This window comes from Chaetomium globosum, genomic scaffold (assembly GCF_000143365.1).
Source record: "Chaetomium globosum CBS 148.51 scaffold_2 genomic scaffold, whole genome shotgun sequence".
Taxonomy (NCBI): Eukaryota; Fungi; Ascomycota; class Sordariomycetes; order Sordariales; family Chaetomiaceae; genus Chaetomium; species Chaetomium globosum.
The window spans coordinates 1,056,358-1,069,849 of NT_165977.1; the positions used below are offsets into that span (position 1 = coordinate 1,056,358).

The 13,492-nt window shown below is 57.4% G+C and overlaps 6 protein-coding genes across 6 annotated transcripts; 3 read left to right on the forward strand and 3 right to left on the reverse strand.

Moving 5' to 3' along the window:
* Positions 1-512: 512 nt before the first annotated feature.
* On the reverse strand, positions 513-2,342 carry CHGG_02460 (uncharacterized protein; the record flags this gene model as incomplete). Its single annotated transcript, XM_001228975.1, has 3 exons — positions 513-1,389; positions 1,722-2,069; positions 2,167-2,342. The coding sequence occupies 3 exons, from the start codon at positions 2,340-2,342 to the stop codon at positions 513-515; spliced, it is 1,401 nt and encodes a 466-aa protein (XP_001228976.1).
* A 484-nt stretch (positions 2,343-2,826) lies between these two features.
* On the reverse strand, positions 2,827-3,307 carry CHGG_02461 (uncharacterized protein; the record flags this gene model as incomplete). Its single annotated transcript, XM_001228976.1, has 3 exons — positions 2,827-2,973; positions 3,049-3,188; positions 3,280-3,307. 3 exons carry the CDS (start codon positions 3,305-3,307, stop codon positions 2,827-2,829), a joined length of 315 nt encoding a protein of 104 aa, XP_001228977.1.
* Positions 3,308-4,621: 1,314 nt separating this feature from the next.
* Positions 4,622-5,944, forward strand: CHGG_02462 (uncharacterized protein; the record flags this gene model as incomplete). Its single annotated transcript, XM_001228977.1, has 2 exons — positions 4,622-5,323; positions 5,384-5,944. The coding sequence occupies 2 exons, from the start codon at positions 4,622-4,624 to the stop codon at positions 5,942-5,944; spliced, it is 1,263 nt and encodes a 420-aa protein (XP_001228978.1).
* Positions 5,945-6,276: 332 nt separating this feature from the next.
* CHGG_02463 (uncharacterized protein) lies at positions 6,277-6,943 on the forward strand (the record flags this gene model as incomplete). Its single annotated transcript, XM_001228978.1, has 2 exons — positions 6,277-6,495; positions 6,557-6,943. 2 exons carry the CDS (start codon positions 6,277-6,279, stop codon positions 6,941-6,943), a joined length of 606 nt encoding a protein of 201 aa, XP_001228979.1.
* A 652-nt stretch (positions 6,944-7,595) lies between these two features.
* Positions 7,596-10,713, forward strand: CHGG_02464 (uncharacterized protein; the record flags this gene model as incomplete). Its single annotated transcript, XM_001228979.1, has 3 exons — positions 7,596-8,739; positions 9,148-9,304; positions 9,360-10,713. The coding sequence occupies 3 exons, from the start codon at positions 7,596-7,598 to the stop codon at positions 10,711-10,713; spliced, it is 2,655 nt and encodes an 884-aa protein (XP_001228980.1).
* A 508-nt stretch (positions 10,714-11,221) lies between these two features.
* Positions 11,222-13,453, reverse strand: CHGG_02465 (uncharacterized protein; the record flags this gene model as incomplete). The annotated part of the gene is made up of 3 exons (XM_001228980.1): positions 11,222-11,428; positions 11,499-12,901; positions 12,961-13,453. The coding sequence occupies 3 exons, from the start codon at positions 13,451-13,453 to the stop codon at positions 11,222-11,224; spliced, it is 2,103 nt and encodes a 700-aa protein (XP_001228981.1).
* Between the last annotated feature and the right edge of the window lie 39 nt (positions 13,454-13,492).

Below are 13,492 nucleotides of genomic sequence, written 5' to 3' on the forward strand. Positions count from 1 at the left end.
TGGTGGGGGGTAGGAGGGGCTGGGAGTGGTGGTGAGGAGGTTGTTTAGGTGCCGTGTCTGAGGCGGAGGATGACGGTGGGGGATGTGGAGGAGGCGGTCGTGGAGGATAAGGATGCCGCGGTGGTGTATGTGTGCGGAGTGCCGGGCATGACGGATGATTTTGTGCAGGCGCTGGTGGCGCCGGAAGGGTTTGGTATGGACCCGAAGAGGGTTTTGTTTGAGAAATGGTGGTAAACTCTCTTTCGGGAGGAATTACATGGGGTATACTGGCGATTTTAGGAGCTGACTATGTCTGCTACTTCATGTGTTTGTACATGTATAAATTACATCTGTCTAACTTCATCCCTAAGTTTTACACATAAACCCTCTTTCTCTGGTCGTCACTTGACCACCTCCGTGACTGATGCGGCAGCTACAACCACTCTGCTACGCCCATGATAAAAAGACCTGCGTTCCGACCAATTTCCTACTCCAACAACACCATCTACACATCAAATAACAACGAAACACCCTTAGAGCTGGCCACTCCCAGCCCTCTGACCAACGTCACCGCCATCCTTTGGTTTCGGCCCCTCACGACCGAAAACCATAGCTGCCAGCTTACCCGGCGACCCGCTGATTTTCTTCTTACGAAGCCCCGCGAGCAGCGACCGACCAGTCTTCTTATTGGTCTGGGGGCTAGACTCGCGAGGGGCGAAATTCTCAGCAAGGCTTGTCCGGCCCGGCGATGGATTCGCAGCCGCCCACTCCGACTCACTCGATGTTGTGGTCTCGAGGTGTGGGAGCTCGCGGTAAGAATACATATCGCTCGGCAGAGACTGCCTAGATCTCGCCCCCGCAGAGAACATTGCCCGCTTGGGCGATGTGAAGAGGGAAATGCCGCGTTCGAGTCCACACCCGGTTGTGGGCAAATAGCGACCGGGGGAGAGCTTCTCTTCCGAGGAGAAGTCGCTTGGAGACTTTAGGGACGCCTCGTAGTCTGAGACCAAAGAGTCGGCTGGATTGGGCTCGCCGTCCGGAACAAAACTGAAAGTCGACTCCGAGGGTGGAAGCTGAACAAGTTGAGCGACGCCGACTTCAATCTCCTCCAGGTTGAGAGACCCCTCTTCGGCGTATTTCTGGAGCGACGGGGTTATCGACAGAGTGGCTGACATGACTGATGTCGCAGAAGATCGTCTTGAACGCTTGCCGTGCGCGCCTACGGGGAGTTCCGGTAGAGGGCGTTCCAGATACGACTCGAGAGACGCATCGCGGAGCGCCTTGCTTGGCTGAGGAACTCTTCCAGAATTGGACGGCACCGCTGGGAAGCGCTCGGGCGGGCTCTTGAGGAAGTAAAACTCTGTTTCTTCTTCCCGTTCGTCGCCCTCATATGGCTCTTCTCTGTGTGCTCTGCAGTCGTGAAACACGGCTTCGTCTGAGCTGCGGTCCCATGAAAGCGATAACTGCTCCCCCGATATGTTATTTAGCAGCCTTGAGGCCGCTTCCGCTTGAGCAATAGTCTGAAGCACTTTCGGGGAGATCGAGCAGAGGAGCTCAAGTTCGGTCGGGGGGATGAGATTCAGTCGTTCGAGGTTCTGCAGCGAGCGGTAGTGAAGCCGAAATGTAGCGAACGGTGAGTCCTTTGCATCTAGGAGATGCCAATCGTAAAAGCACGCATCCTGCGGCTGGTCAAGAAGGCCAATGCTAGGCGAGCTGATGGGTTTGTTAGTGGGCGAAACAACATGAAATCCAGTAGCGAAAACACCAACGCGATACCGTAATTCTCCTGAAACTTGAATTCCTCCAACTTTGGCGCACGAACACGTCGTTCCTTGGCTCGGAAGACTTGTATCTCGATAAGGCCGCCGTCATCTGCCACGGACTTGAACTCTTGACCAGGCAAAAACACAAAATTACGGCCTTCGAGCCCGATCCGGTCGGTATAAAGCCTACAGGGCGACCACAGCGACTTGACAACCTTTCCTTTCGGACGGACGGTCGGATCAATGCCCCATGCAGCGATGGGTCGAGCGTTCATGTATAGCCGAAAGAAAATGTACTTGCAAGGAGTAGCTGGCGTGGTATTCACGCTGTAATTGATAGAAAATGGGGTGCCTGAATTGTCAGTCTGAAATGATGCGCGGTGTATGTTGTGATGGTGGGGGGACAAGCTGACCTGGAACTGACGGTATGTAAACTGCCACTGTCGGGCCAGCCTTGGGTTGCGATAGCTGGCCATTCGAACAAGACGATGGTACGCCCAGAAGCCGAACCGATGTGCCTTCTGGGTGCGGATATTCGGGTATCTGCTCGTCTTCGGGTTTGGTGGTTAGGGACACCTCAATGCCCCGAAGGCACGGCATTTTAGTTGGCTTCAACGAGAAAAGGTTGACTGTGGCTGAAAGACCTGACCAAACTCTGAAGCTAGATTGATGGGGGGGTAGGTCGCCAAAACAAGTCGACGCCGAGGAATAAACGGTAGAGGGTCGGGTGCATTAGGTAGGAAATGGGAAGGAACAAGATATCCTGACCCCGCCTTCTGCAAATTGTTGTCGAATGCGCCAGTTGACCTAAGTTCCTTGTCGAGATGGCGTCTCCACGACTACCTCACCTAGACAAATAAATAAACGAGTTGGAATGGAGTGAGCGGGTTGTTTGCCAGGCTCTATCGCAAAGCACTTGGTACCCCGGCCAAATGTTCAGAAGCACAACAATGGACCCGCATGGCTTGCTCAAAAGGACGCTCATTCAATCCCACCAACCTCTCTGCTTATTTCATGGCAGTTTCCGAATAGTAACCGGATATACACAGAATTGGGTCGAGGCGCCACTGTCGGCAGCCCTGCTCTAGTTCGTCCCCAGTACCTTCTTGGTGTCGTCCTCCTTGTCTAACAACCCGAGATTCCGTATTTGGCCAGCCGTTGGGGGGTTCTCCTGCAGTTTCTTGGCCTCGGATTGTCGGTAAGCAGCCTGTAGCATCTTCACTCTCGCAGCCTGTAGAGCAAGCAATCCGGGTCAGCTAGGATGGTCCGAGGGGTTTTGCGACAAGGACATCGGGGGTCGACGCACCTCCTTCCTGTGGTGTAGGCATTCATAGTAGTCCTCCATGGCGGGCACGCACTTCTTCTTGCCCGAGGCGTCTTCATCGGAGCTGTTGACAACGTAACAGGAGAGAAGCTCCTGCCAGAAGGGAAAGCATCGGGACGGGCCTGTAAAGGGACAGAATTGGGTCAGCGCAAGGTTAGAGTCATGCCAATTGAGGCTGGAAATTGGGTTATTGGTGCATCCGATAATACTCACCCCCGTTCAAGCCGTATCCAGAGGCCATGGTGGGCTATGTCGAAGCTTGGGTGCAATTTGGCAGTCAAGGTGCGCCGCCAATGCCGATGTCACTTGCTGGTGTTGTCGGCGATGAAGTTGAGTGCACGGACCAAACTGGAGCTTCCTGGCGGTCTTGGCACAAAAAGCAACGCCACAGCTGGCAGCACAAAGTTTCACCAAGCCACATAGGAAACCACCTCGGTACCTTGGCACTCTTGGAGGGACGGGAAAAAAGACATCTGGGAGCCCAAAGTCTAATTTTTGTTTGACTCGGTTTCTTTTATTTAATTTATTATTCTCGGTTTCCTTTTTTTTCTTATCCTTTCCTTGGTTTCCTTTACTTCTTTCTCTTTTATTGATTTCTTGCTCTCCTTTCGAGTCTCGCTTTTTTTACCGAGGGTTCTTACTAGTTACTGGATGTACCTACATACATAAAAACGGAATTGAGATTGCCAAGCCTTCTCTTTGTTATACATTATACATATACCCCCCATTGCCATTTGGACATGATCAGAGAACCCGGATATCGAGAATTTCCCCTTGGGATATCTCCTTGATGCCCTCGAAAACATCAATTGGTGTAACCAGATTATACCCCAGTTCATAGCCGTGGGGCTGTTGTCCAGTAAACAACAGCCCAACGACTCCTCCATCCTCGTCTCGAACGACAGAGCCAGAGTTTCCACGGTTTCTAATAGGTTTGCTGCGCAGGGGGAGGAACATGTACCCGGTGGCCTTTGGGAATGTGACTACATGCTTTTCCAAGGCCGCCGCAAAACATCAGTATCGTCTAAATTTAGGCCAAGAAATTGACTATGGATTGGTTCTCGAACTTTGCCGTCAGCTGCGGTTCCACACCCAACAGACGTCCAGGGCAGGGGCGGGAGGAACAAAGCAGGGCATGATGGTACCAGGCACACTTATTTGATGCAGGCGCCCTCTAGTGCGAGGGCTGAGGAGTCAGACGGCAGTAATGAGAGCTATCATAAACGGACCCGCGCCAAAGCGGTCAAGGAGGCTGGAAGCCTGGAACGGAGTTTCCGAAAGGGTAACCGTCAATAAAGCTGGGTAAAAGGGGGAGAAAGCCACGTCGGGCGGTAGCGGTGTGGCCGAAGCAAAGCAACAAAGATCACTTGTACGGAAAAAGGCCAGTCCAGAAACTTGGTAGGCTAGATGAAAACTCAAAGCACACGCCCCTTTGCTCTTGACTTTCATCAAGTCCACCACTTGATACCTTATCTTTCGCCCAAGGAAGCCCCCGTCCTCCCTCAACACACACACTCGTCCACGACCGGAAAGGAGGATTCAACACTCATAAAAAATGATACCAAAAGCTATGAGATTCTACCGCCAGGGGGGGCTGCTCTGTGGATCGGCCGACGGCAACGCCCATCACTGTGTGTACGATATCGACCAGAGACAATGGATCAGTGTTTCTACAACCGCCCCCTGGGACTCGCCCCTGATGCGCCATGATCATGACGATGCGTTTGACGACGCATGGGAGGCGCTTGGCGTCCAGGCCGAAGAGCTGCTAGCAGAACACATCGACACTGTAGCCGCTGGTGTCAAAGGAATTGTTGTCGAGGTCTCGGGCAAGTTGAGATTCGTCAAGCAAAGCTGCCTTGGGATGGATTACTACAACAGCCGTTCGACTCTATATCCGCTACTTGAATTATACCAGCTGCCCCAGGGCACGTTTAAAACCATTCTCCGGTCAGACATCGCGGAGCTTGACCGTTTATCTCCCGGCGTCGATCTGGTTTCATATGCCGGAATGGAAAAGGGCGTGTTCAAGTACGCCGCCTATCACCCCAACGGTTTCGGCGATACATGGATGGAATTCCAGATTCAAGCTCGTCTCCCCAAGCACCCAAACATTCTGCCCGTGGACTGCCTCGTTCTCGACGAGCAGACTGGGAAGCGTTACATTGGCTACACCGCCCCGTTCATCGAAGGCGGCGACCTTGGTACCAACAAGAATCGGCTGTTCAAGCTCAAGCATCTCAGGCAGCTGATGGAGGTAAATGCCCCTTTCTATCCCCCGTCTCACCTTCGGCAGTACTGACCTAGTGTGCAATAGGTTGTCGACTTCCTGAACTACAACCTTGGCATCGTCCATAATGACATGGCGCCCCGCAACCTCTTGATCGACCCATATACCGACGACCTCATCTTGTTTGACTTCGACGTGTCTGCAAAGATCGGTTACGAGGTGGCCCCGATGGAGAGGGGCATGAGCGCAGCGATCGTGGAACGCAACGACGTCAAGGGGGTGGTGATGACGGTGCATGAGCTGCTCACCAGAGACCCACGCTACGAGGGCGTGCAACTGCATTATCCTGACGAGACAGACCTCCTCGCCGGACCCGAGAAGTGGGTTAAGCACCCGGAGGTGCAGCTGGAATCTGGCGTCGACACTGTCCACTACTACGACGAGCTGATGCGTTGGGTGGAAGCCCGTCGCGAGCGCCCCATCACGGTGTACACCGAGGCATCCGATCCCCTGGAATGGCCCCGCAGATTCCGCGACGAGAACAACCCAGAGGAGTATGAAATCAACTACGACCGCGACATTAAAGCGGTGATACACCTCAAAACCACACACACCACCAACGCTGGTCACGTGCCACGCTCGTTGTGATGTCAATGCAGCATGAGAGAGGAGATGGCTCAGGAAACAACTTTCGATGCCACGGATCCTACGATCGTGTTGTCGGTACGCTTCGCGTGTGGCCCTCTGGCCAGTGGGTCGCGGTCACCGTGACCGCGGAAAGGAGTCACTTCTGCAAGTGTCGAAAAAGAATAGAATTACCCGTCTGCCCCCCTAACTCCTGAGAGGGCCTAAGCCTCTGACTAAATACAAGGACGCCCCCCTGAGGAGGCGGAAGAACGTAACGGAAAAGCGGAAAATCAAAATTCCTGGTCCCCTGGTCTTCTGGTCACCTGACACGGAGGTCCGCGCCCCAGTTCAACATGGCCGAGAAGCACGGCTGGCCGTTCATCGAGTGGTTCCGCCCGCGAGAGGCACACCTCGACCGCTCCCGCCGGCTACTCGCCACGGGCAGGTACGCCGACGACCCCTCTAGCATCAGCGGACCAGGTTGGGAGGATGAGAATCCCGTTACGGAAGCCCGTCTCAAGGACGGCAAGGCAGGCAACCAGGAGAAGGTTTCGGCGCGGGTGCCGGGGCTGGTGTCGGCTGCCACCATGAGCAATGCCGATCCCGATCCCAAGCCAAGCGATGCCACTGCAGTCCCAGAGACCGGCAGCGATACCACCCACAGCCTCACCATTGACGGCACCGCCACTGACAACACCGCAACCACTCCACACCCCGCCCCAAGCCGAGCCCTCAAACACGGCACAAACCATCCCCATCACCATCCCTATTCCCCCCCTCCCCACCGAACCCAATCCCAAACCAAAAACAGAACCCAACACCGAGACCAAAGCCAACCCCAAGAAGGAAGCCACCAAGCCTCTGCCCCTGGCCCCCAAGGCCGGTAGAAGCAGGAAGCGGGCGGCTAGCGCCGCGCTCCGGGAGGGGAACGAGGGCGGAGCCGGAGCCGGGGATGGGGCTGGGCGCCCTGCGGTGAGGCGCAGCCCGCGGGTGAGGGCAAGGAGTTTGAGTAGGGAGTAAGGGGGGGTTGGTGGGAGTTGGGGCGAGGGGTGAGGGAGGAGGGAGGAAGGGGGAGGTTGGGGTTGGAGATGGAAAGGGGAGGGGGAGCTGGTAAAAGGTTAGATTGTGGTTAGAATAAGGTAGATTTGGAGGTGACCTGCGGAGATGGTTGTTGGGCAGATGGTCGTTTCTTTTGTTTTTGTTTACTTACAAAAGGGGGTTGTTTGGCTGTTTTTATCTCGAGATTGAACCAATGACTAGATTGTTTTAGAACTCGCAACTCACGGCGGTGTCGAGCGGTGATGTGTTGACTTGGGACTTACCACAGGCATGCTGGTTGAGGGTGAAATGGGCATGCCCCCCGACTGGGAGCGGCAGTTGGGAGGAGACAAAGGCGTGTAAGTGATAAAAGCGGGTCTGCTGGCTTTGATACCGGGGCTTGGCACGGCTTGACCCACTTTACCGGCCCCGATCTCTCTCCACTGTATCCACCTGCAGTATGGTGGCATGGATCCCTGCAACTTGGCCAAATAAATGCCAAGTCGGAATGTGTCAACTGCTTCTCCAAGCTGCCAACAACCTGAACTGACCTTGAAATAGCCATGATCTCGGCCGCCATCCCGTCAATGCCCCCATAAATCTATGCCAATCTCCAGCGATAGAGACTGCGACGATGGCCCTCCTGCTTTCTCCAGCAAAGCTTGTGCTGCTGGCCGTGCACTGCGCCGTCAACAGCGACATCGACAGCTTGACCACCCTCGCTGCCCGCCACGGCACTGTGCTTCGAAAAGACCTACTGCTGCGCATCCTCCTCACCTATCTGCCCGAGACCCTGCCCTCGAACCAGTATGCCGCACTTATCGACCAGCTCGAATCCGGCGTGTTCCCAGGCACAGCGAACTCAGACGTCGACTGCTCGTCTGTCGAAGACTTCACCGAGGATGCCGCCGCGAAGAAGGTCAGGAAGCTCCGTCTGCTTCCATTAGCGTCGCCCGAACCCCCCGAATTCCCCGAAGTTCCATCCGGCGACGTTTTATCGCTCTTCCTGCTGCGCCGGTCATACAAGGTGGACGAGGAGGCCGGGTTGCTCGACGAACTGCCGGCACTGCTGTTGCCCTTTGTCGATCACTCCCCATCCGTGCGCACGCTGCTGGTTTCCACAATATTACCACTCCTGCGGCGGAATTGTGAATACTACCCTCAGGCGCCCGTATCATACACCCTTCAGGGCTTCCAGCAGCTCCCCGACCGCGTTGCCATGAACCTACTCCTCGCCCAAACTGGCAATCAGGAAGCCGACCTCCCCTACGTCGGGCGGGATCTACGGGGATTAATCGGGCCGTGGTTATCAGAGAAAAGGAGGTGGAAGCAGGAAACACATAAAACACACTCGTCAGACCCGAGTGGGGCGGTCGAAGCGCTCTGTCCTGGCTGGGATGAGCTTCTCCGCTGGCTCACCACGCAAGCGTCAAGGAATTGGCAAGTCGCCTCCAGCGCAGTCCAGCAATGGGATGGCCTGGAGGATGCTGATCTTGGTGGTTGGGGTTCCGTGGAACTGAGTGATGGCCAACGGGACTACTTGGAGCGGAGCTATGCCCAAGCGGCCCTAGCATCTGCCTACCTCATCCCCGATGCATCTCTAAAAGCGCTGGACGGCGCTTACAGCATCATCGTTAGAGTTGCCAAGTTGCGTGGCCTGGAGCCCGTCTTCCCGCTTGCGTCGGTATTGGCCGAGTTGCCATCACTCACTGGAAGGGTTCCTGACGACATCATGTCGGCCAAAATATGGCACACTTGCGCAATAATCTGCTTGTCCCGTCAAACCCCCTGACTTCTCCGGTCGACGCCGCTGTGGCGTTACTTCAAGCGCTTATTCTGAGCGCGCATATTCTTACACAAGCTGGTTGCCCTTGCACAATACGCAGAGCCGGTGAGCTCGCCCTGCTTCGGGACGAGAGAGAACAGAAGGCCGAGGCAGTGAAGTTTATTCACGCCATTAGTAGCAATGGGCCGAAAACGGATGATGTGTTTTGGCGAAAGGCGAGAGACGAAATCCTGTGGCTCAGAGACTGGGGGATAGCTAGCTGGTCCCCCGAGGAACCCACTTATGGCGTATTCGGCCAGGTCAAGGAGGACTTCTTGGAGGTCGAGATCCTCAGAGCCCTGCTTGCTAACACCCGTAAGTTTGTTGCTGCCGCGCAAAAGCGACGTGCTGACGATCAAAGGCTACGAACTCGCGCGGTCAATATACGATGAAAACCCGGGCGAGCCTCTCGAACGGAAGCTTTTGCAAGACACTATCTACGCCGCCGCTATGACTGCCTATGATAATGCCTCCAACCCCAACCGTACCCGCGGCGGTCTTAAGAAATGCAACGACATGTGAGTGTGGCTAGCTTATCATGTGTCGTGCGCTGGGCTGACAAAAGATAATCAGAATGAAAGCCCTCCCTACGGCGACTGGAGCATCGTCTCCACAAGCTAAACAGGTTGAAGCCCTTCTCCGGGCGACACACTCCCTCAGTGACTACCGGCTCGTCCTCAAGCAAGGCGAGCCATTTACACCCGTCGTTTTACGGATCCACACCGACCCCATCTCCATCATCGGCAAGGTCCTCGAGCAGAACCCCAAGAGCTACACCCAGCTCCACGACCTCGTCTCTGTCGGCACCAACATGGTCGAAGCCGGCCTCACAGCCCAGTCTAAAACCCCTCTCAACCCCGAGGAAGAAGCCACCCATCGCCTCACCGCGCAACGGCGCATCACAGCCATGTGCATCGACGCGGCCCTGAAAGAAGACGACTTTGAGACCGCCTACTCCTACGTCGTCAACCGCCTCCCCTCACCATCCCCCTCCTCAACAACCTCAGACCACAAGAACAACACCATCAACAGCGACGACTACTCCTGGCGCGCGGCCCTCCAAGCAGGCCGCTACCGGCAGCCCCCCAACAGCCCGACAACCAACCCCCACGCCACCACAGGTCTCGGCGGCCTCGGCGGCAGCGCCAACCCGGCCGTGCGCCACCTCGAACAACGCATCGAATGCCTCGCCACCGCGCTGCGCATCGCGCCCCCATCCACCCTCCAAGAAATCGCCAACGCCTTCCGCCGCGCCGAAGAAGAACTCGACGTGCTCGCCCGCGAGGACGACGCGCAGGCCGACGCGTGGGACGCCCGCGGCGAGCAGCTACGTCGCGTCCGCCACAACCACCACCCCCACCAAACCGTGCCGGGCGCGTTCGATGACACGCCCGCCCACACCCACTACAACCCTGCCCGGCCTGGGAAAACCGCGGCTACAGCCGCCGCCGCCGCGGAAGAAGACGCCGCGCCCATGTCGCTGTTCGACCTCAGCCGCGCGAGCGTCCTCTCCGCCCAGCGCAACCTCTCCGCTCTATCCGGCCTGCAGCGGTCGGCCACGGCCGGGCTGGGACGGCTAGCTGGCGCCGGCGCCGGCCACTCCGGGGGCAGGAGCAGGGGGGGCCGGAACCACATCCCCCCCCTCTTTCTTCTACCGGTGATGACAACACCGCCACCAGCAGCAACAATGGCCGAGGGAGCATGGACATACGACGGCCGCTTTCGGCGGCGGGGTCGGTGGCGTCGGTGGGGAGCGGGGCCGAGGGGGGCGCAGGTGCGGGTGGGGGCGCGGATGGACGGGTACGGAAGAGGGATCAGCTGCGCGAGGCGGCGATGGGCACGTTGGTTTCGGGCGTGGGGTGGTTGGTTGGGGCGCCGGGGCCGGCGGCGGGGGGGCAGGGGGCGGGGGCTGGGTAGGGTAAGGTAGGGGGGGTAGGGGGGAGGGGAAGGAAGTAAGAGTTGTAGAGAAGGGGAAAAAGAGCATGTATGTACTAGTCTGGGGTCCTAGTCTGAGGCAGGGTTGTTGCCAAGAAAGGAGTGGCGTGTATGGTTGTCGAAGGTATGGGGATGATAGCTGCTGACATTATATACCCCTTGACTACACTTGTAGCATGAAATTTGGCATTTTTCAAAGACAACTACAGGGGCAAGCAACAACCAGCACATCATGTTCTTTCTGTAACGTATTCCGTGGCAACAAATTACAACCGCTTAATCCTAACAGCGCCAGCTCCGCGGCACCTAAACTCCACGCACATAGCGAGCCCCTTGCCTTTCCCTGTAAACAATACAATACATCATAGAGTATAACTCCAGTCTATGTGGTCTACCCCGAAACAAAGATGGGGCCAGGCACCGTTTTGACCCTCTGCGCCCGAAACCCAGAGCAACGGAACTAGCCTCGCACTTCCACCACTCGCTCTAATAAAAATTTATCAATCCGAGTCGGAGTCGCCATCCATACCCAGCAGTGTCTTGTCGACGTCATCCAGCTCATCCTCGCCCTCCCCCTCACCCTCACCCTCACCCTCACCCTCACCCTCGCCTTCCCCTTCGCCCTCGTCGTCGTCGCCAAGGCCAAGCAGCCCCTTATCCACGTCGTCCAGATCATCGGCGTCATCCATGGGCGTATCCTCGACCGTCTCGCTGCGGTGTAGGCCATTAGTCTGCCCGCGCCCCCGGCCCGGCTTGCGTACGCCGGGCGTGGATGACCTCGTTCTCGTCTTCGGTCTCAGCAGGGTCGATCATCTCCTTGGAGGGCGAGTTCTCGCCCTCGCCCTCGCCCTCGCCCTCCTCGTCGCCATCGTCTTCGTCGTCGCCATGGCCGGCGCCGTTGAGCTTCGGCCGCTTGACCGGCCGGACGACACCCAACGGCGGCCCTTGGTGGTTCTCCCAGCGGGCCAAGCGGCGATTGGTGCGGCGGAATGCGGCGGCGTAGGAGCTAACTTGCTCGCCGAAATCGTCGGGCTCGTCCTTGAGCTGAGCGAGCCCGCCGTAGCCCCTCTCGCGCATGCGCTTGCTCCCGTCGCTGGGAGCGGAGGCCGAGTGCTTGCCGAGGATGGCGGCGACCTCCTCGTCCTCGCTATCGTCGAAGGGGTTGTCCATCTGGGCGAGCCGGGGGAGGGCGCGGAGGACAGCTCCTTCGTCGCGGTGCTCTTTGCGGGCGCGGTGGCGGCCGCGGCGCAGGCCCCGGTCGAGTATGTGCTCGACGCGCTGGGAGCGGTTGCGCTCCACTGCGAGCTGGTGGGCGGTTGGTGGGCGCGGCTTACGCGCCATTACCCCTTCAATCATCCTATCGCCGCCAGGGGACGAGCCATCCAGAACTTGGTATTTGAGCGAATGCGGCCCTCTACGACCAATGCTCCCAAAAACGCCGCTCTGGCGACCAAGGGCACGGGGTGGCGGCGTTGACCGGACGCTATCCAGGTCACTTTCGTTTTTGGAGGGGCGAATTCGCGGGAGGATGCCTGTCGTCGGTCCGACGTCGTCACCAGCGGGGAAACCCCGGCCACGGCCGCCGCCTCGCTTGCCTTGGCTCTCGGCCATGAACTGCTGGTCAGCCTCGATGATCTTAGCACGCATCTTTTGCTTCGTGAACCCAAAGTCAATCTCCTCCTGGGTGTCGACGTTCTCTAGTGCCGCCTCCTCCTCGGTAAGCGGATCTATGCGAGGAACTCCTTGATTCGCGACGTCGACGTTGTAATCCACGCCAGCGCCAAAGGGGTTCTCCTCGCACCCTTCCTCGGTGAAGTCGGATTCGAGATAAAACCACATGAGCCAGAGAAAGGCGCGGGCACGGCTCTCGCTGCTGTAGTTGGTCTTCATGATAAGGTCGTGGAACTCCTGGCCCGGGGGGAAGTGGAGCTCCGCAATCTTGGTGGCAGCCTGACAGATGAGGAAGAGGAGGTTGACCGGATTTGTGCGTGGAACATCGATCCCTTTTATCTCGTCAAGCGACGTTGGCTCGGGCCGGTCATCGGATCCTCCCTTCAAAATGGACTTCAACCTGGGGGCATCTTGCAGTTGTTTGTAGGCATGGGGGTCTTGCCGGGCCTGCAGGCAAGGGATTGCGTGGTAGGTGCGCAGCTGGGCTCGCATCTCGGGGAAGACTGGGGCTGCGGTCAGCATCTCATCGCCAGGCGGGAAAGGGACGGGACAGGGAGCAAGGACATACAGTTGAGGGTGGTGTTCATGCGGCCTACGTTGACCAGGAGGCAGACCATGGCCATACCCTTGGCAGCCTCGCGATCACTGAGTAGCTTGTCTCGGAGGACCTTACTGGTCTTGCTGCTCCGGGACATGGTGTCGATGTAGAGGTCGGCGAAGCACTGGCTGCCAATGCGATCTTTCTCGTAGCTGTTGGTGAATACCTTTGCCTCATTATCGAAGACGGCTTTGAGGAAGTCGTATTGGATGTCCTTGCGCCAGAGCGGCTCGCCGTCGTCTTTCTTGAGGTGTCGGATCTTGCCGATGGGATTGCCGTTGGCGCCATCGTCGCGACCGCGCTTCTTGCCGCGGGATTGGCGCTCGGAAGGCTCTGGGGTTGCCATCATCCGCGTGTCGTCGTCTTCGGTAACAGCTGTCATAAATGATTTTTCGACATGGACAGGTGAGCTGGGTGGCTCGACGTCGGACATTAAGGCCGCCGAGCTCGGGGTTGCGGCCATGGTAAGGGCTAAATACCCCGAATTGGGGGGCAATCAATG